Genomic DNA, 21602 nt, shown 5'->3' on the forward strand with positions numbered 1-21602 from the left:
ATATATATATATATATATATATATATATATATATATATATATATATATATATATATATATATATATATATATATATATATATATATATTTTAAGACATGTTTTGCAGGTTTTATTGCAGAATCTCTCTTAGTAATTACAAAAATCACAGCATTATCTTATGCCTGTGTTAATCATTCATCCCCGAGGCAAACTCTGTAAGAAGATGGGTTGGTTGGTGGGTTTAAGTTTATTTCGAACATGTATGCAGTCACGATATGATACATTATACAATTGATATATTTCATTTGTCTTTACAACATGTCTGAAAAAGAGTAGGAAGAAGCAAAGCTCATTTAATCCTACCCTTGTTCTAATTCATTGCAATTACTGACACATAATATGACCACTTCCTATTCTCATTTTGTATAACAATTTACATCAATGAGATTCAACAGTTCTCTTAAGTCAGTTATGATTCACATAATGAGATGTGTAACAACATTGTCGAACAGTTTAAAAACATTTCTCAACAAGCTATTGCAAGGAATTTAGGGATTTCACCATCTATGTTCGTAAGATCATCAAAAGGTTAAAGAGAATCTGGAGAAATCACTGCACGTAAGCGGCAATGCCCCTGACCTTCAATCCCTCAGGCGGTACTGCATCAAAAACCGACATCAGTGTGTAAAGGATATCACCACATGGCTCAGGAACACTTCAAAAAATCACTGTCAGTAACCACAGTTAGTCACTACATCTGTAAGTGCAATTTAAAACTCTACTAAGCAAAACGAAAGCCATTTATCAACAACACCCAGAAATGCCGCCGGGTTCGCTGGGCCTGAGCTCATCTAAGATGGACTGATACAAAGTGGAAAAGTGTTTTGTGATCTGACGAGTCCACATTTCAAATTGTTTTTGGAAACTGTGGACGTCGTGTCCTCCGGAACAAAGAGGAAAAGAACCATCCGGACTGTTATAGGCGCAAAGTTCAAAAGCCAGCAGCTGTGATGGTATGGGGGTGTATTAGTGCCCAAGGCATGGGTAACTTACACACCTGTGAAGGCACCATTAATGCTGAAAAGTACATACAGGTTTTGGAGCAACATATGTTGCCATTCAAACAACTTATTTTTCATGGACGCCCCTGCTTATTTCAGCAAGACAATGCCAAGCCACATTCTGCGCGTGTTACAACAGCGTGGCTTCGTAGTAAAAGAGTGCGGGTACTAGACTGGCCTGCCTGGAAGCCGGAATACCCGGAGGAAACCCACGCAGTTTACGGGGAGAACATGCAAACTCCACACAGAAAGATCCCGAGCCTGGGATTGAACCCAAGACTACTCAGGACCTTCGTATTGTGAGGCAGACGTACTAACCCCTCTGTCACCGTGCTGCCCTTTACCAAATTCTTAAATTCTGTTGACTAAGAGGCCAGTATTTTGTTTGTTTTTTTACCGTAAAATATAAGGTTGTTGTGTATAAATAGAAAAATGGACCCCCACTTTTTTTTACGGTACAATTCTGGCGACTGAACTGCCAGGTTTTTTTTTCCGTGAAATAATTTTTACAAATTGATGGAGAACATACTTTGAAATCATATTCCAAACAGATATTTTAGCATTTATTTTTATTTGAACAAAAAACATGTTTGGACGTATGATAGTGTAATATTTGTTGCAATGTTAGGTACTATTAAAGTTTAAAAGATATGCAGTAGCATGCAGTACATGTATTTGTTTCTGTCAAAATGGAAAAAACAAATACATTTGGTAAGAAAAAGTAAAGGACTGTATTGGTGCATTATATTTCCAGGCTTTTGCTGGCCATATAGAATAATGTGGCAGGTCAGATCTGGCCCTTTGGTTTGACACCCGTGATTTTGTGCATTTTCATCAATTCTGAATTTAGAATATTGCATACACTGAAAACATGTATTTTTAATGCAATACTTTAGCTTTTTCATTGCATCACTTCCAATTAAAAGCTATACAGAATTTAAAAAAAAATCTTGTTAACTTAAAATTTGGCAATGAGAATGAATGACATACAAAGACATTAAGGCTAAATAAATGAACATCCCATGCTGGCCATCTTACATCCCTGCAAAGTACAATCCCTATAATAAACACATTATATTTTCTATGTAGAGGATAATCGCTGTCTGACAATCAAACAAAAGCACTCTACAATAAAGGGGTGTCAAACTAATTTTAGATCGGGGGCCACATGGAGGAAAATCTACTCCCAAATAGGCCAGACTGGTAAAATCACGGCAAGATAACTTAGAAATAAAGACAACTTCAGATTATTTTCTTTGTTTAAAAATAGAACAAACACATTCTGAAAATGTACAAACCATAATGTTGTTGGGCTTCTTTTTTTTTACACTTACATGTTGTGGTTAATAATTTATTTGTCCTTATTTATATTTTCTGATTGAATTATGTGATAATGTTCATCAGTCAACTCATTAGTGTTAATTTTCATTCTATCAAGATAAAACAATTATATCAAAATCAAATTACAGGATTTTATCTATGTAGTTTGATCATTTTACTCGACTGATGTACTAACATGTGGTTTATTTTGTACATATGTAGCATCATCTACAAAGATACAAAGAATTGCTATTGCGACAGCTGTTTCTTTCATTCAAAATTGTCAGGTTTTCAGGTGAATTTTTATACTTAGCAAACTTATCCCGCTGGCCGGATAAAACCTGATAAGGCCCTCGGGCCGTACTTTTGACATCCCTGCTATAAAAGATAAGAATTCCACAATGTGTCAATACTGTCAAAACAAGACAGGACAGGATAATATTTCCTCTATACAGTATAATCGCAGTCTGACAATCAAAACGGAACATAAATGTATTTTATGAAAGCAAAATTCTTGAGTTTTATCGACATATTTTCCATAGTGGCAAAAAAAGAAAGAGTTGGTTATGATCACATGCACAATAGTTATGAGGTTGTTCATGGACATGAAGTCAAGTGATGCTTTTCTCACAGTACTTGGTCTTCATCAGGAACAGCCCTCGAGCAAATAAGTCCACTATCAGAGCTGCCATAAAACAAAAAACGCTGTTTAGAACACTGACAAAACTTCTGAAAGTCACATGAGCTCCAACAAAGATGTTCAGTCAAGTGTGTGCGTGTATGTGTGTGTGTGTGTGTGTGTGTGTGTGTGTGTGTGTGTGTGTGTGTGTGTGTGTGTGTGTGTGTGTGTGTGTGTGTGTGTGTGCGCACGCACGTGCGTGCGGATTAGTGTGTGAGAGCCGGCTATGTGACGTGAATATTTTTTCCGAAAATTTCAAGAACAATCAATGGTGCGTTAATGTTGAAAACAAGCTCTGTCTTTAAATCCCCCCCCCCCCCCCCTACTAAACTTCAGGCACATTCCAAGCCTACAAACACAGAGATTAAAGAAGAAGCAGTTGAAAAGATTACACAACATTTTGTCTCAAATCCTCAGGAAGCAGAGCAAAGTTCACTAAATTTGACCTTCAGTTCCCACTTCATTGATTCCATCTGCAGCACATGCCTCACAGCCAGGTGCTTACAGGCCAAAACATGAATGTTATATTGTATAGAATGTAATCTTATGACTGATTATACATTTGACACAATTACATACAGACCTTTATTTATCTGGAATTAAAATTTTAGTTTTGAGTCCATCACAAAAGATATCTGAAGTCTGGCACAACTTGAAATATTTCCCACTCAAATACATATATCACAGTTTAAAATGTTAGATTTAGAGAATAACATTGCAACCGTTTTGTTAACATTGATTTTTAAGTAGGATAGGTTTAGCCTAGGAATGTACCCATCAGGTTTTTGTGCTATACCCATAATGATTATCCATGACTGAGATCGGCTGATACCAATACCGATACGAATATGTTTTTTAACTGTAATTCTTTCAAAGTATTTATGGTGAATGCTATTGACAGTTTAACAATATCAACACAATATTTAAAATCATTATATGTCTTTAATTACACACAGTTGTTTGGGCAAAACAGAGTGAATACACAATAACTAAACAAAAGTAAAAACTACTATCTACTACTATTTTAAATCCCATGGTGCTCTTGTGTCCAGGGAATTATTCTGAGTTTGTAAACCTTAACTGAAACAAAATATATATATATATATTGAGAAAATAGAAATATAGTCACACTAGTATCAATCATATACTGATACTACTCTTGGTATAGACATTACCAGTTTATGAATCGATCTGCCTTCCTCTTTCATGTCGTGTACTGACTGTGATAATGCTGACACACCAACAGTTGTTATGTTACCCTCTCTTTAAACTTGTATTACTTCTCTTGATAATGTCATGATAATATCTGCTTACTGACGTGGTTTCATCTAAAATTTTTACATTTTATCAAGCACTTATTTATTGATGTTTTAACGGTACAGTGGGAGAAATAGACGGCACGGAGGCAGTGACGTCATTAGCTTGCAGCGTGTTTATTGAAATATATACATACATATATATATATATATATATATATATATATATATATATATATATATATATATATATATATATATATATATATATATAAGTGTATGATTAAACCAAAGGTATAGGGTGTGACTATGTGTAGCGAGTATATGAGGAGTGTTACCAGGTGGTGCGTGTTGAGATCGGTGCGGGAGTCCAGAAAGGGCAAGGCAGGCTCGGAGGTCCAGGGACAGGCAGGAGGTCAGGTGCTGGAGCGAGGCGTTGTGGTCCAAGGGCAGGCGTGAGGTCAAGATTCTGAAAGACAGCAGAGAGTCCAGAGGGGATCCAGGGAGACGAGACACACAGCTCGAAACCAGGGGATGACGAAGGGTTGCTGGATGACGACACAAGACAAGCCACAATGAGCACGACGGAGGGGAAACACAAAGAGCGAAGAAGCACCTGAGCAAAGAAGCGAGAGACACGTGAGGCTTACTGTACAAATACAAGTAGCTATGTTCTGGCACTGGAACGCAGGACACGCTGGCTTATGAAGACAAGAGACTCATCAGTGTCAGGTGTGTTGATTGCAGAGTGACAGCAGGAGAGGAACGCCCGTGGGCGTGTCCCGAGGAGCAGAGTGGGAGACGGCAGGTGTTTGAACCGTAACAGATGTTGTTTAAAACTAGTTGGCGGTTCGCTTAGAAACTAGCATGCCTTCTCCTGGCTTGCTCTCGGTGTGCAACATGTGTAGCCTTGTCCTCCAGTGATGACAATACTTGATAATGATATTCAAGATTTCAAGAATTGTAGTTTATCTGCCGTGCTGGAGGTGGTTATTATTAACTTAGGGGAGCAGCGTCACACTGCACGGAGACACGTAATTAGCTGCTAGCTTGCCAGCTGGGGGACTAAAACTAAATACAGTGTCAGCCAGAGGGGATTAGCAATGGTGATCACATACTTTTTCATGTAAATTGGCTGATGCTGATGGGTTGCTAGGGCAGCACGGTAGGACAGGGGTTAGTGCATATGTGCCTCACAATACAAAAGTCCTGGGTTTGATCCCCGGGTTCGGGGGCTTTCTTTCTGGAGTTTGCATGTTCTCCCCGTAACTGCGTGGGTTCCCCCCGGGTACTCTGGCTTCTCCAAAGACATGCACCTGGAGATAGGTTGATTGGCAACACTAAATTGAACGTAGTGTGTGAATGTGAGTGTGAATGTTGTCTGTCTATTTGTGTTGGCCCTGGGATGAGGTGGCGACTTGTCCATGGTGTTCCCCGCCTTCCGCCCGTGTGCAGTTGTGATAGGCTCCATCACCCCCCCGTAAGGGACAAACGGTAGGAAATGGATGGATGATGGGTTGCTGATCGATCAGCACAGCTCCAAGTTTAGCCATTCCGAAACTTTTTATTTTTTATTATTGTCCTGTCCAGCTTCTCAGGCAAATCATATAGTTGATGTAGATGCCCATATCGGCTGTACAAATTTACTTTACAAAAGAGAAGTTTGGGATACTTCTCTTGTTGCCTTATTTGTATTTGACTTTATTAAGTGTATTTATATTATCATTTGGTACAGCCGGGCCGGAGCAGGAGGGGATAGAAAGAGAAAAAAGGAAGACAGAGGGGGTAATTGTGGGGACGAGAGGGGGATTAGACAGAGAGACAAAAACAATTCAATCCGAAGCCATTCCGAAACTTAATCAGAATCAGAATCAGAATCAGCTTTATTGTCATTACGCAAGGTAACGAGATTGAGGCCATTCCATACAGTGCGATGTGTGCATGCTAGAAAAACAATGTGCAAATATATAGAAATATAAAAAATGTAGAAGTGCAATGAATATGGTGTGAAATGAATATATACATGAAAAAACAAAACAAAAACAGGGTGGTTGGTGGAATGGGTTATTGCACCGAAGAGAAGGCAGTTATGAGGGACAATGGGGCAGTCCGTTCAGGATGGTTATGGCCCTGGGGAAGAAGCTGTTCTTTAGCCTGTTTGTTTTGGTTTTAATGCACCTGTAGCGCTTCCCAGAGGGCAGCAGGTGGAACAGGTCAGAGCCAGGGTGGGTGCTGTCCTTGATGATGGCACTGGCTCTGTTGAGGCAGCGGGAGGTGTAGATGTCCGTCAGAGAGGGGAGAGGGCGGCCGATGATCTTCTGAGCCGTCTTGACCACTCTTTGCAGCCTCTCCCTGTCTGCTGCAGTGCAGCTGCCGTACCATACCGTAATACAGTAGGTCAGCAGGCTCTCGATGGACGAGCGGTAGAAGGTCAGCAGCAGGTCAGGCTTCAGGTTGTACTTCCCGAGGACTCTAAGGAAGTGTAGCCGCTGCTGAGCCTTCTTGATGATTGATGTGGTGTTGACTGTCCAGGAGAAGTCATTAGAGATGTGGACTCCAAGGTACCTGAAGGTGTGGACCCTCTCTACACGCTCGCCGTTGATGTAGAGGGGGGCAGGGTCGGTGCTGCTCCTCCTGAAGTCAACGATGATCTCTCTGGTCTTGCTGGTGTTGAGAGCGAGGTTGTTCTCCGAAGACCAGGCCGTCAGCTTCAGGACCTCCTCTCTGTAGGCAGCCTCGTCACCCCTGGAGATGAGCCCGACCACTGTGGTATCGTCGGCGAACTTGACGGTAAGGTTGTCACTGTGGGCCGGACTGCAGTCATGGGTGTAAAGGCAGTAGAGGAGGGGGCTCAGCACACAGCCCTGTGGGGAGCCGATGCTCAGCGTGCGGGAGGATGAGAGGTGCGGGCCAAGTCTCACATTCTGGGGTCGGTCCGTTAGGAAGTCCCTTATCCAAGCGTTTGTGAGAGGGGGGAGGCCAAGAGTGTCCAGTTTATTGCAGAGTCTGTCCGGGATTATTGTATTGAAGGCAGAGCTATAGTCCACAGAGAGCATCCGGACGTAGCTCTGCTGCTGCTCCAGGTGGTTCAGAGCAGAGTGGAGAGCAACAGCGATGGCGTCCTCTGTGGACCTGTTCGCCCGGTATGCGAACTGGTGGGGGTCGAAGTCTGGAGGGCTATGGTCCTTGATGTGCTGGAGAACAAGTCGCTCGAAGCACTTCATGATTACCGGAGTGAGGGCCACTGGTCGGTAATCATTCAGGCTGGTGATGGGAGACTTCTTCGGCACCGGGATTATTGTAGATGACTTCAGGCAGGATGGGATGACTGCCTGAGCCAGGGAGAGGTTGAAGATCCTGGTGAGGGGGGGAGCGAGCTGGTGGGCGCACGTCCTGAGCACCTTTCCAGGTACTCCGTCTGGTCCGGTAGCCTTCCTGGGGTTCACAGCCAGGAGCACTCGTCTGACACTGTGCTCCTGTAGAGTGAGTGGAGTGGCGCCGGAGCCCGGTGGGGGCGGGGGCAGGGCTGGAGCAGATGAGTGTCGCTGGGGGGTTTCGAAACGGGCAAAGAAACAGTTAAGCTCCTCTGCCAGTGTCGCACTCTGATCCGCAGTTGTCATATTGCAGCCTCTGAAGTTCGTGATGTCATGAATGCCCCGCCACACCTCCCGTGAGTTTTTGCTGGACAGATGGGACTCTATGCACCTCCTGTGGTCCGCCTTTGCTTTTTTAATCCCTCTCTTCAGGTCGGCTCTAGCAACACTGTACAGTGCCCTGTCCCCTGACCTGAAGGCTGCGTCGCGGGCCCTGAGGAGTGTGCGGACCTGGCTGGTCATCCAGGGTTTCTTGTTGGGGTAAACCCAGATGTTTTTTTCCACAGTCACATTCCCGATGCAGAACTTTATGTAGTCCAGCACCGTTCCTGTGGCTGTCTCCAGCTCCTGTTGTTGGAAGAGGTTCCAGTCTGTGTGTTGGAAGCAGTCCTGAAGTTTGGGGAGTGCATCGTCAGGCCAGGTCATAACAGTCTTTGTGATAGGCCTGGCCTGGCGTCTGATGGGGGTGTAGGTAGGAGAGAGCAGGAGGGAAAGATGGTCTGACTGTCCAAGCTGGGGGAGGGGTGTAGCTCTGTACGCGTGCTTTATGTTGGTATACACGTGGTCCAGGGTGTTCTTGCCCCTTGTAGAACACTTCACGTGCTGGTAGAACTTAGGGAGTACAGTCTTCAGATTGGCCTTATTAAAATCCCCTGCTATGATATGAACACCGTCGGGGTGGGCCCGCTGCTGTTCGTTGACGGTGTTCAGCAGAAGAGAGAGCGCTGTGTTTACTTTGGCGTCCGGTGGAATATACACAGCCGTGATGATAACAACAGACAGCTCTCTCGGGAGAAAAAAAGGCCGACATCTAACAGACATGTACTCCACGTCCGGGCAACAGTGCTGTTCAGTGATTGTCCCGTTGTTGCACCAGTTCTCATGCACGTAGATACAGAGCCCCCCTCCTCTGCTCTTACCGGAGTCCTTAGTTCTGTCCCGGCGGAGCAGAGTGCGTCCGGCTAGCTGCATGCTAGCATCGGGTATTTCCGGGTGAAGCCAGGTTTCAGTGATAATCATAGCACAACAGTCCCGAACATAGCGGTTTCCAGCAAGTTGTAACTCCAGGTCGTCCATCTTCTGTACAAGGGATCTGGCATTAGAGAGGAACAGGCTCGGTAGAGGTGGCTTGTGGGGTTGTTTCCTAAGCCTGAGCAAGACGCCGGACCTGCGGCCACGCTTCTGCTTCCTCTCCCTCCTCCGTCTACGCCGTCTCCCAGACCCGACAACAAACCATGGAGAGCCCTGTGCTCTCGCTATGTCATCTGGGATGTTGTGCTCGTGGTGAAAGTCGCTCGAAACAGATATCTGGTGCGAGTTACCGATATCCAAGAGTGACTGGCGGGTGTACCGGGTGTTTGCAGTACAGGTGGTGCACAAAAGGAAAAAAAACATGAAGAAAAGAAGGAAGAAAGAGCACTGAAATGGAGAGCCGTAAGCCGCTGCGTCTGTGCGCGCCGCCATCTTGGGAAAAAAAAAAAAAGTTTATCAGCCAGTTGAGTTTTGTTTTCAGCATGTGTATAAATAACGGTACAATCTGCATTTATTTGGATGGAAACAATGGGATAAACTGAAAGACAGTCGATTATGTACAGTGAAAATAGCAAAGGCTCAAAAATGGAACCTTGTGGGACACCTGTGGACAGATGAGTTGAGTTGAGTTTGAGTTTATTTCGAACATACAAGCATACAACATGATACATCACAATTTCCAGTTTCTCTTTACAACATGTTCGAAAAGGAGTAGGAAGAAGCAGAGCTTATTTAATCCTACCCCTTTTCTTTTACATAACAGTTGCTAAAACTTTTGTTCACTTCCTGTTCTCAATTTATTCACAATATACTCCATAAGTAATCACAATAAAAATAGATAAATAATAATTGGTGAAGTAAGTTATATTTCATATGATGAGATAAGTAAGATTATTTTGAGAATGAAAGAATGGATGGATGAAATACATTCAGAATGTTTATCATGGTTCTTCTTCTTTGTGCTTTGTAAACACTTTAAGTTTGAAGAGTTTCTTGAAGTGGATCATTGTTTGATTGCTGGAGCGGAGGTGAATGATAATCATTGATTCCAACAGATTGTGATCGATTTGATAAATATGATTTAAATGGTCCCGAGTGTGTGAATGTTGTCTGTCTATCTGTGTTGGCCCTGTGATGAGGTGGTGACTTGTCCAGGGTGTACCCCGCCTTCCGCCCAAATGCAGCTGAGATAGGCTCCAGCACCCCCCGCCACCCCGAAAGGGACAAGCGGTAGAAAATGGATGAATGGATGGATGGATTGCATCCATTTCATTGCGTCTGAAGAAAAGTTAGTTTCTTAGGTTGGTCAATAATGTTCTCTGATCATTTCCATGATATGTGATTGACTGGTGACCAAAGTCAGCTAGGAAAGGTTCCATTCACCCGTGATCATGCAAAGGATCAGTGGTTGAAAATGAATGATTACGTTTACATTTGCTTTGCTTTGACTAGAACAGCAGTTTCCAAAGTGAGAGATGCCAGAATATTTCCAGAGAGGTGCAGGAGCTCGAGAAAAATAAAGACAAACATATATACTGGTCTGCCTCACGGTTAGACAATCAGTGGCAGGGGTGTCCAAAGTGCTTCCTGGGGGTCATTTGTGGCCTACAGAATGTTTTAAAGGCCTGCTGCACCTTTTAAAAATACTACTACAAAGAACACAAAGAGGAATAAAGGAGCAAATTGGTGTTAAGTAATGGGAAAAAGTTGAAATGTTGGCAATAAAAACTTGGGATGCAGAATGTTTTTGTTTTTTTAAGCCAACACCGATACAGATAACTTCTTGCTTCCAAAGAACGATACCAATAACCAATAAACTTGTTTATACCTATTACATTGTAAATGCAGATTCAAATCTAATTTGTGCATTTCTTTAGCACAAGCTACATTGGCTTTCAAAACATAATCACAGTGATGCTGGCATTTTAGGTGGTTGGTAAGGTTTAATATGTTGAAGCGTGATAATTTTTTTTCGTCCTCCAAGAATGTTTGCAGACCATTCAGTGCAAATAGCACGCAAAATAGGAAAAAGTGAAGAAGTCCTAAACGATCGAACACTATGTTTGTTTACAACGAGCTCAAGGGAAGTTTGCTCACCCGAACCAACCTACAGCACAGTATGGGTAATCTCGCCTCATTGGAGCTTTTATTTTGCTGATAGGCAGGCTGTTTTTTTTTCCGTCCTTTGATTTTCTAATCTAGATCCTTTCATACAGGTGGCTTGTCTCCAACTGAGCGTGGCCTGGCATGGCGCTTCCTGTTTGGGATGTATCCCTGCAGCTCCACTGCTCTAGAGCGACCTCTGCTGCTGGAGCAGCTGGCTGTACGTTACCAAGTCATGAAGAGAAAGTGGCAGAACTTCCTCCCTTCTGCTGTACGGATGCACCTCAACGGCACGGACGGTAAAGACCTAAATATTCTTAACCCCTGAAGAGGAGGGGGGTGTCTCATTATAGATAGTATGGTTTGTATGGAGGTTAATCTGTGTCTTTATTATCTTTTTTTGACACTGAATTTATGTAACTGAATTGCTTATTATTGTTGTTTAACAACAAGTTGATGGAAAACTTGCTTTGGAATCAAAAGCCAAAGTGACAAGCAGATATAAAAGTTCAGCTAGTGTAGAATTTTAACATAAAAAGGGTTTCAAAGACAAAAAACAAAGCTTGCAATAGCTCAGACCTGGGTATGTTAAGGCCCGTTAAGCTTTTCAATCTGGCCCACTAGCCATTCCCAAATCATTTTTTTAGTTCTTTAAGATCGAAACTGTAGCTGCCATTTTGATGTGCAGTGATGTTTTCAAACTATCGGAAGTCTTGAACTATACAAAGTATTTCAATGGTTGGAATCTGCGCTTTTGCATGATATACTATTTACTATGGTATTCTACTGTATGTCACAGCAGCTCAGATGAGGCACCAAGCAGTGTGGGTGGGGTGCGTTTCCACAGAGTGTTTCCAGAGCGGCCAGCCTGAAATGCGGGTGTGAGGGACAGACGCGGAAGGAGATTTTTACAACAAAGTTCTAAAGTTTAGTGATATATCAGATTGTAGTTGTTTTGTTTTTTTTACCCTTCGTGTTCATATTTCGCTGTGTTTGTTGCATGTTTGTTGTGTGTCGCTTGATTGTAAAATATGTCGATCGAGAGGTGGTGTAACATTCATATGTTGTCAATATTCAGTGTTTTATCGGTCATAGTTAATATTGTAAGTCCCACATTCTTTATTTTCATGTACATTCCAGGTGTCTCATTCAGTAAAAAAAATTCAAATTCCGTTCCGTTTTTTTAGGCGGTCTATCATAACGTTTTTAGCATTCAATCAGACATTATTGTGAGTTTTTGTATTAGTGTACCTAAAAATAGATGTATCGGCCCCTAGACATATTTTTTTCTCAAAATTTGGCCCCCCGAGTCAAAATAATTGCCCAGGCCTGCAATAGCTTGTTCCATAAAATAATACTGAGTTCAGAGCTACATTTGCTACTTTTTTTTTCTCTCAAAATTTTAATACATTTATCAATAAAGAAGAAATTTCTTATTGACATACATTATTTCTAGGCTTTGGCAGGCAACATAAAATATGTGGCCCCTGGGCCTTGAGTTTGGCACACGTGTAATCGACTGTCGAAAGTAAATTAATAAAAGTTCATTAAAACACACAATCTAAGTTATAAATGTCGGTCATTGACTTTGATCATGCAGCAGCGAAGGCATTGCAGGCCTTGACGGCCGACCACTGCTTATTTCATAACCCCTTTGAGACTTGGCAGAGCGATTTTTCATCATTTCATGGTCACTTGCCACCCTACTGTTAACAGTATCAGTTTCTGATTTTGACTTTAATACTTTGTTTGGTCTTATCTCCTACTTTTTTCAATGTAGCTGAGCTGGTTGCAGCTGTCAGCTACTTTGACCAGAGGCAGGCGCTGATCCAGCAGCATGAACAGAACCAGAATGACGTGGTCCGACATAGGCTGGTATTCTTGGAGCTGCAAGCACGGGTTTGTTTTAAAAGCACCTGGTTTACTGGTTGGAATAGAAGAAACTTGTACTTTTTACTTGAAATGAATCAAGACCCTTGAAAGATTTTGTGATTTTTTTTTTTTAATTTGTTGATCAGGATTATAATCAGAATGAAATAGTTTTAACAATTTCAAAATATATAATGTACGTACAACTACATAAGACAATGAAACACAAATATAGTTATTCCCTAATTCCCTTTGATTACATACAATTGTTTGAGCACAGTAAAGTCAATAGTGCAAAACAGAAGGACTGAAAAATATCAACTTCATCACGCCAGTATCAATCCAGAGCTGATGTTATTGATATGGTCGATATTTAGGTGAATTTCAGTATTGTCCACCTCGAGTTAAGATTAACTGTCTAATAGGGGTGTTAAAAAGGAAATTTTCAAATGAATCGCAATTCTTATTTGTAACGATTCTTAACCGATTAAAAAAAATCTAAAATCGTTTTTATTTTTTTTAATCTGTACTGTCCAGCGACTCAGATTAATCATATTGTTGATGTCGATGCGAAAATCTGCTGTACAGATTTATTTTAGTAAAGAGAAGTGTGTGATACTTCGGTTATTGCCTTTTTTTATTTGACTTTATTAAATGTTTGGGAAGACTTTTATTAAACAAAACCATTTTTCCATCCATCCATCCATCCATCTTCTTCCGCTTATCCGAGATCGGGTCGCGGGGGCAGCAGCTTAAGCAGGGAAGCCCAGACTTCCCTCTCCCCAGCCACTTCGTCGAGGCGTTCCCAGGCCAGCCGGGAGAGATAGTCTTCCCAGCGTGTCCTGGGTCTTCCCCGTGGCCTCCTACCGGTCGGACGTGCCCGAAACACCTTCCTAGGGAGGCGTTCGGGTGGCATCCTGACCAGATGCCCGAACCACCTCATCTGGCTCCTCTCGATGTGGAGGAGCAGCGGCTTTACTTTGAGCTCCCCCCAAATGACAGAGCTTCTCACCCTATCTCTAAGGGAGAGCCCCGCCACTCGGCGGAGGAAACTCATTTCGGCCGCTTGTACCCGTGATCTTGTCCTTTCGGTCATGACCCAAAGCTCATGACCATAGGTGAGGATGGGAACGTAGATCGACCGGTAAATCGAGAGCTTTGCCTTCCGGCTCAGCTCCTTCTTCCCCACAATGGATCGATACAGCGTCCGCATTACTGAAGACGCCGCACCGATCCGCCTGTCGATCTCACGATCCACTCTTCCCCCACTCGTGAACAAGACTCCGAGGTACTTGAACTCCTCCACTTGGGGCAAGATCTCCTCCCCAACCCGGAGATGGCACTCCACCCTTTTCCGGGAGAGAACCATGGACTCGGACTTGGAGGTGCTGATTCCCATCCCAGTCGCTTCACACTCGGCTGCGAACCGATCCAGTGAGAGCTGAAGATCTTGGCCGGAGGAAGCCATCAGGACCACATCATCTGCAAATAGCAGAGACCTAATCCTGCAGCCACCAAACCAGATACCCTCAACGCCCTGACTGCGCCTAGAATTCTGTCCATAAAGGTTATGAACAGAATCGGTAAAAAAACATTTTTCTTCTAAGTAATATAGAAATGTATCACAGTTGTTTATCTATTTTATAGAATAATGTAGTTATTCATAGAACTGACACCCAATGTTATTAAAAAGTATAGATTTTGAATCAAGAATAATTTTTGAATCGAGAATTGATTCTAAATTGAATCGTTACCCCCAAGAGTCAAATCAAATCGAATTGTTCGGTGCCCAAAAATGTCATAGCCCTACTGTCTAATTCTAACATCAATGAACTAGAAAGCAGTTATACATACGACCAATCAATTTTATTAGTTTATTTATAATTTATTAAAACACTTTTTTCACTACAATGAAAAATGGTCCCCCGTTTGTCCTCTGATGATTTGTGTTTTTTATCATGTCTTAAGTTGTTGTGTTATAATGATGAGATAAGTAGACACCAAAATGCCCTTTACATGTGCATAGTTTAGCTGTAATATGACAGGCAATCGTATCACTGCCTGATTTTTTTCTTACATTAATTAACAGTTTAAACAAGATTTTATGTTGTGCTTGAGCTATTAAATACAAACTCCGCTTTCATATGAGTTGGGAAATTGTGTTAGATGTAAATATAAACGGAATACAATGATTTGCAAATCCTTTTCAACCCATATTCAATTGAATGCACTACAAAGACAAGATATTTGATGTTCAAACTCATAAACTTTATTTTTTTTTTGCAAATAATAATTAACTTAGAATTTCATGGCTGCAACACGTGCCAAAGTAGTTGGGAAAGGGCATGTTTACCACTGTGTTACATCACCTTTTCTTTTAACAACACTCAATAAACGATTGGGAACTGAGGAAACTAATTGTTGAAGCTTTGAAAGTGGAATTCTTTCCCATACTTGTTTTATGTAGAGCTTCAGTCGTTCAACAGTCCGGGGTCTTACTCCGGACTGTATTTTACGCTTCATAATGCGCCACACATTTCCGATGGGAGACAGGTCTGGACTGCAGACGGCCCAAGAAAGTGATTTGCAAATCATTGTGTTCCGTTTATATTTACATCTAACACAATTTCCCAACTCATATGGAAACGGGGTTTGTACAAAATACAGTAGTACCTCAATTTATGAGCTTAATTGGTTGTGTGACGGCGCTGTTAACTCAAAACACTTGTATCCCAAATCAACTTCGGCCATCAAAACAACACAATTTTAACATGTAACATTACTTAAAAAAAGAAAAACTAACTTTTTAGAGAATACGTTTTGTATTAAAAACAATACACTATAGAATGTACTACGAACAACTATAATAGATTCATGATGATAATAATATTGTCCAGCATTTACCTTAAAGAGTGCACTTCTACGGTATCTCATTTCAGCTGCTTCTCCGTCAAACACCCCATCAGCAGCTTCTCCATATTTTCATGGATAATTGTCCGCCGTTTAGATATTATTTTGACATTTTTGGCCGGCGTTAGGCTCATTCTGCTTCAGTTTGGCGCAGTGATACGCTCTCATTGCTTCGCTAAGTTAGCGACACGCTCGGTCATGTTTTTTTAATGACAAATATTATCATCTCAGCACTGTCCTTCATACTTACTTACTTCCTTTCCCAAGTTGGAAAACAAAGTTGTGTTGCTCTCTAGCTATAATAATCGAATGTTATAGCGCGTAAGACCAGATGTTCACAGTGACATTTGCTTGTAACTAAAATGTTTGCTTGTAGCTTAAAGCATACCAATTAGCTCTTATCTCAAAACACTCTTAAAGGGGAACTGCACTTTTTTATGAGAGACAAGAAGACAAAGTTTATTGTTTTTTTGGCAGTCTAACATGTAAAAATTAGCTTGCTGTCAGTGGCTGGAAATGCAGCTAATGGGAGCAATCAAGTTTACCTCTACATAATTTTAAAAATGCATTAAAAAACCGCCAACAATTCTTAATTTTCGTTTCGTAACCTGTATAATAACCTAACTGTAGCCACATTGTTATTGTGAGAGAGAACACTGAGAAACTTGTCAGAATAATTGTATCTAAGTTATCACAAAACTTAGTGTTTCAATGAGTTCCCGGCGAGCAGACAAAAGCTGTCTTTGATCTTACCAATCAAAAGGCTTGTAAAACTCCACTGTGTAGGATGGGAAGTGACATGAAGGCGTCGGTTTCTTTCTTCTATTGTAATCCACAGGAAGATTTTGTCTTGACCCGAGATCTACAAAGCATAGAGAAAGCAGGGCCTGACTCCCCTCCAGGCACCTTTTCTTTGAACTGTTTTGTGATCAAAGGCAGCGGCTGTTTACGACCCCATTCCTTTAGAAACAGCTGTTGCCATGTAATCAGGGAAAGTCCAAATAAAAGAGGAGGCGTAAAATCTTTCGTCAGAGCGTGGTGAGACACTGTCCAAGGGTACAGGTCTACGTGTTTCTCCTCAATTGAGCCAAATTGAATTATGTCTCTGTTTAATTCCTTGCTTCTTGTCTTGTTTAATAGATGTCATCAGTGTTTGAACTTGACAGAACTATTTTTTTTTTTTTATCGTATTAACATGCGTTGGTATTGGCCATAAAAGCTAACTATGGAAGTAGATAAGCTAGCTTCTACGTCATCACCTGAATCGCGTTTGAGTTTGTAATGCACAGCACAATGTGATAAGACACCAATCTGTACTGACTGAAAAACATGAACAATTATATTACAGTATCTGTAAAGTATTAGCCCACATTTCATGTTTTGTTTGTGCACAACGAGCCAGACAGCGTATGCTGTCTGTTATGATACACGCATGACGTGCTGTGTGTATCATGATCAATTTTATGTGTGACTCGATGGACAGTTGTCTGTTTGGTCCAGCTGGCTGGTTACGTGTTTTCCAGTTTATTTTGGGTAAGCACTCCATTTATGTCAAAATAGCATGGCTCCAAGTTCCCTATTTATAGAGTGGTCCCTTTTCACATCACTCTCTCGTCTTCCGTCTGCTCCAACGTTTCACCCTTCTTTCGTATCTTCAGCTTCAAAAAGATAAGGTTGTGAATCCTCACTTGTCCCAAAAACATTCATATTTGTTTTCTGTTACCAAGTCTGCCATAATTACAACACACTCGCGTTTGTTTTTGGAAGTAGGAACACACATTTGTTGCCGGAAGTCGGAAGTGCGCTGCTATGGAAACGGAAATAAATGCGCTGAGGAAATCAGTTCTGGCAATGATTAAAATGAGGTTAGGTAAATATTGTACATATTGTTATGATCGCGTCTGTTACTACATTATATATAAACTTGCAGTGTGTATACAAAATGTTGATGGAGGGTTTTGAAGTTGTTTGAGGGTTTTGAAGGCTACAACAGTGACTCCCGTTAGCCGCATTTTGCAAAGTGTTTTTTAACCATCTTTAAAATCCTAAATACATTTTTTTTTTAAAACCATGTGTGTTCTTGTCTCTCATAATGATTGTAAACGATAGGAAACATTCCCAAAAAAGTGCACTTCCCTTAAGTTGAGGTACTGCTGCATTCTAATTGTCTTGTTTGTTTTCAGATATTGTTTGAGCGTGTTACATTCGACAAGGAAGAGGTGCAGGAAGCCATTCGAATCATTGATAAAGACGTTCCAAGAACTACCAGAGATCTAGGATACTACCAGTACGGACCTTTTCTCATTTTTCTTTTACAAACCCTGTTTCCATAAGAGTTGGGAAATTGTGCTAGATGTAAATATAAACGGAATACAATGATTTGCAAATCATTTTCAACCCATATTCAGTTGAATATGCTACAAAGACAACATATTTGATGTTCAAACTGATAAACTTTTTTTTTTTTGCAAATAATCATTAACTTTAGACTTTGATGCCAGCAACACGTGACAAAGAAGTTGGGAAAGGTGGTAATAAATACTGATAAAGTTGAGGAATGCTCATCAAACATTTATTTGGAACATCCCACAGGTGAACAGGCAAATTGGGAACAGGTGGGTGCCATGATTGGGTATAAAAGTAGATTCCTTGAAATGCTCAGTCATTCACAAACAAGGATGGGGTGAGGGTCACCACTTTGTCAACAAATGCGTGAGCAAAATGTTGAACAGTTTAAGAAAAACCTTTCTCAACCAGCTATTGCAAGGAATTTAGGGATTTCACCATCTACGGTCCGTAATATCATCAAAGGGTTCAGAGAATCTGGAAAAATCACTGTTATTCAACAACATCCAGAAACGCCGTTGGCTTCGCTGGGCCTGAGCTCATCTAAGATGGACTGATACAAAGTGGAAAAGTGTTCTGTGGTCTGACGAGTCCACATTTCAAATTGTTTTTGGAAACTGTGGACGTCGTGTCCTCCGGACCAAAGAGGAAAAGAACCATCCGGATTGTTATAGGCGCAAAGTTGAAAAGCCAGCATCTGTGATGGTATGGGGGTGTATTAGTGCCCAAGACATGGCTAACTTACACATCTGTGAAGGCTCCATTAATGCTGAAAGGTACATACAGGTTTTGGAGCAACATATGTTGCCATCCAAGCAACGTTACCATGGACGCCCCTGCTTATTTCAGCAAGACAATGCCAAGCCACGCGTTACATCAACGTGGCTTCATAGTAAAAGAGTGCGCGTACTAGACTGGCCTGCCTGTAGTCCAGACATGTCTCCCATTGAAAATGTGTGGCGCATTATGAAGCCTAAAATACCACAACGGAGACCCCCGGACTGTTGAAAAACTTAAGCTGTACATCAAGCAAGAATGGGAAAAAAATTCCACCTGAGAAGCTTAAAAAATGTGTCTCCTCATTTCCTAAAACGTTTACTGAGTGTTGTTAAAAGGAAAGGCCATGTAACACAGTGGTGAACATGCCCTTTCCCAACTACTTTGGCACGTGTTGCAGCCATGAAATTCTAAGTGAATTATTATTTGCAAAAAATAAAAAATAAAGTTTATCAGTTTGAACATCAAATATCTTGTCTTTGTAGCAAATTCAACTGAATATGGGTTGAAAAGGATTTGCAAATCATTGTATTCCGTTTATATTTACATCTAACACAATTTCCCAACTCATATGGAAACAGGGTTTGTAATAGTTATTGTAGATGAGATACATTTACATATTTTAAACTGCAGGCAATGAGATTATGTTTGTATTAATAAGGGTTTGGTTGATGTGTGCACTTTCCTGTGTTATATTAGTATTCACACAATAAGTTGCTTTTTAAGAAAATGCATCTTATTAAAATCTGAAAATGTTCTCTGTGCATACATGCTGGAATGTCAAACCAAGTTCATCCAGATTTAGCATTTGATACATCTCAACATGTTCAGTTCCTTCTTTTTTAACGTTGTTATTAGTTTATGTACATACCTGTACAGTAGTATATTATTTAAAAACATTTTTTTTTTACCTTTTCCTTAGAGAATAATTTGTGTGTTTCCAGAGGTGAAGGTTCAGGGAATCTGTTGGTGTTGAGAGACATCCTCATCACTTATGCTGCTTTTCATCCAGGTTAACGATAAGTATGATCTATTTACTTCGGTTCTATTAGCACCGGCTAACTTGAGTCGGCATCTGTTTGTTGCCGTGTAATGCAGAGGTGAGTTACGCCCAGGGAATGAACGACTTGTGCAGCCGATTCCTTGAGGTTCTTGATTCGGAGGTGGACAGCTTCTGGAGTTTTTCCTCTTACATGGAGAAATTTGCAAAGGATTTCAGAGAAGATGGTCTTTACAGAAAAATAGGTAGGTTTGACTGTATTTTGTATTTCCATGCCGTGAAGTGGGCTAAACAAGAGCAGTGTCTTTTAGAGTTGGAGGCGGCCCTGTTAAAAGAGTTAGACCCTCAGCTTCATGTCCACTTGGTGACAGACAGCATGGAGAGCTTCACCTTCTGTCACAGGTATTTCGCTTTTGGTAGCTTTGGAGTATGCACACTACAATTTTTCACGGCATTTTGACATGGTCTGTAAAATATCAGTACTCATGGTCCACTGCATTTTTTTCAAAAGGTAGTTTTTGTCCCCTGCAATTTTCAATGTAAAAAAAAAAACGTTACGCTATTGAAAATTGACAACACTAGTGCCAGGGGAAAGACGGTCGCTCAGGCTGAAGTTTGTCTGTTGAGGCCGCCATAAGCTGATTGATTGGTTTTCTGGGGGTGCCAATGTGACAATGATTGACAGCATGCAGCAGCTGACTAATTTGTGGTCAGATGCGAGATAATAGCGAGTTGGCCTCCACACGGCAATCATGAACAAGTAAGACAAATAAAACATTCAAACAAGAGGAGTCTAGTGCGCTACTCAAAGGTCAAGTTGTTGAAAGTAAAGTTATTTATTTCATTCTGTAAATGTTTTCTTTTATACAAAAAGTAAATTATTGAACAATTTATTTCCCATTCATATTACCCAAAAACATGCATTTACCCCCTTTTAAACTATGCCTCCTGAACACAAGCCAGTTTTGGAATATCCATGTTTCATCCCTGCTGGTCCCATAGTTTTGGTGATATTATGACCAAACATTGTTTGTAACAAACTACTTTGTTTGCCCCGCATATCATTCCGGCCAATTGAGTTTGACTTAAAAATGGGCCGTAATTGGGCCAAAGAAAGTTGCGACTGCCAGCAATTTGATAAAGATGGTCTTTGCCAAGAGTCTTCTTTAAAGGTCAATGTGATGCTAAATGTCAATTTATTAAATGTATTCATAATGTATGTATTTCACATTGTTTTCTGTATGTAAAATTATACTTGTTTACTGTAAAATGTGTTGTGTTAACATTTTTGGGTGTCTGGAGCAGATTTACTGGATTTACGTTATTTCTTATGGAAAATATTGCTTCAGTTTTTGTACGATCTGGTTTTCATCTGATCTTTTGAAATTGATTACTGTTGAACACCGAGGTATCAATGTATTAAGATCGATGCACTTTGAAGTATTCTACCAAAAATATATAACTGTTCAGCTACTTCTTTGACTTTTCGGTTACATATTGTCATAATAGCATTGCTAACACGACAAACAGCATGGCTCAGAGTGATAAGAGTGGTTGGCTCCCAAACCAATGCTTGCGCAGGTTTGATCCTCTGTCCCCCTGTGACCATGTAGAAGTATCCTTGAGCAAGATACTAAACCCACAGTAGCTCCTGATGTTGCGTCATCAGCAGGTGA

The 21602-nt window shown here is 41.0% G+C and overlaps 1 protein-coding gene across 1 annotated transcript in view; it reads left to right on the top strand.

The window, feature by feature from the left end:
- Window positions 1-21602, top strand: part of LOC133592731 (TBC1 domain family member 15) — a 33150-nt gene that overhangs the window by 1552 nt on the left and 9996 nt on the right. Inside the window, exons 2-7 of the mRNA XM_061945377.1 lie at window positions 11138-11323; window positions 12805-12923; window positions 17987-18090; window positions 19871-19938; window positions 20025-20171; window positions 20238-20328. Of these exons, the coding sequence (XP_061801361.1) occupies window positions 11138-11323; window positions 12805-12923; window positions 17987-18090; window positions 19871-19938; window positions 20025-20171; window positions 20238-20328 (715 nt within the window). The remainder of the gene's footprint in view (window positions 1-11137; window positions 11324-12804; window positions 12924-17986; window positions 18091-19870; window positions 19939-20024; window positions 20172-20237; window positions 20329-21602) is intronic.

This window comes from Nerophis lumbriciformis, linkage group LG04 (assembly GCF_033978685.3).
Source record: "Nerophis lumbriciformis linkage group LG04, RoL_Nlum_v2.1, whole genome shotgun sequence".
NCBI classification, from domain to species: Eukaryota; Metazoa; Chordata; class Actinopteri; order Syngnathiformes; family Syngnathidae; genus Nerophis; species Nerophis lumbriciformis.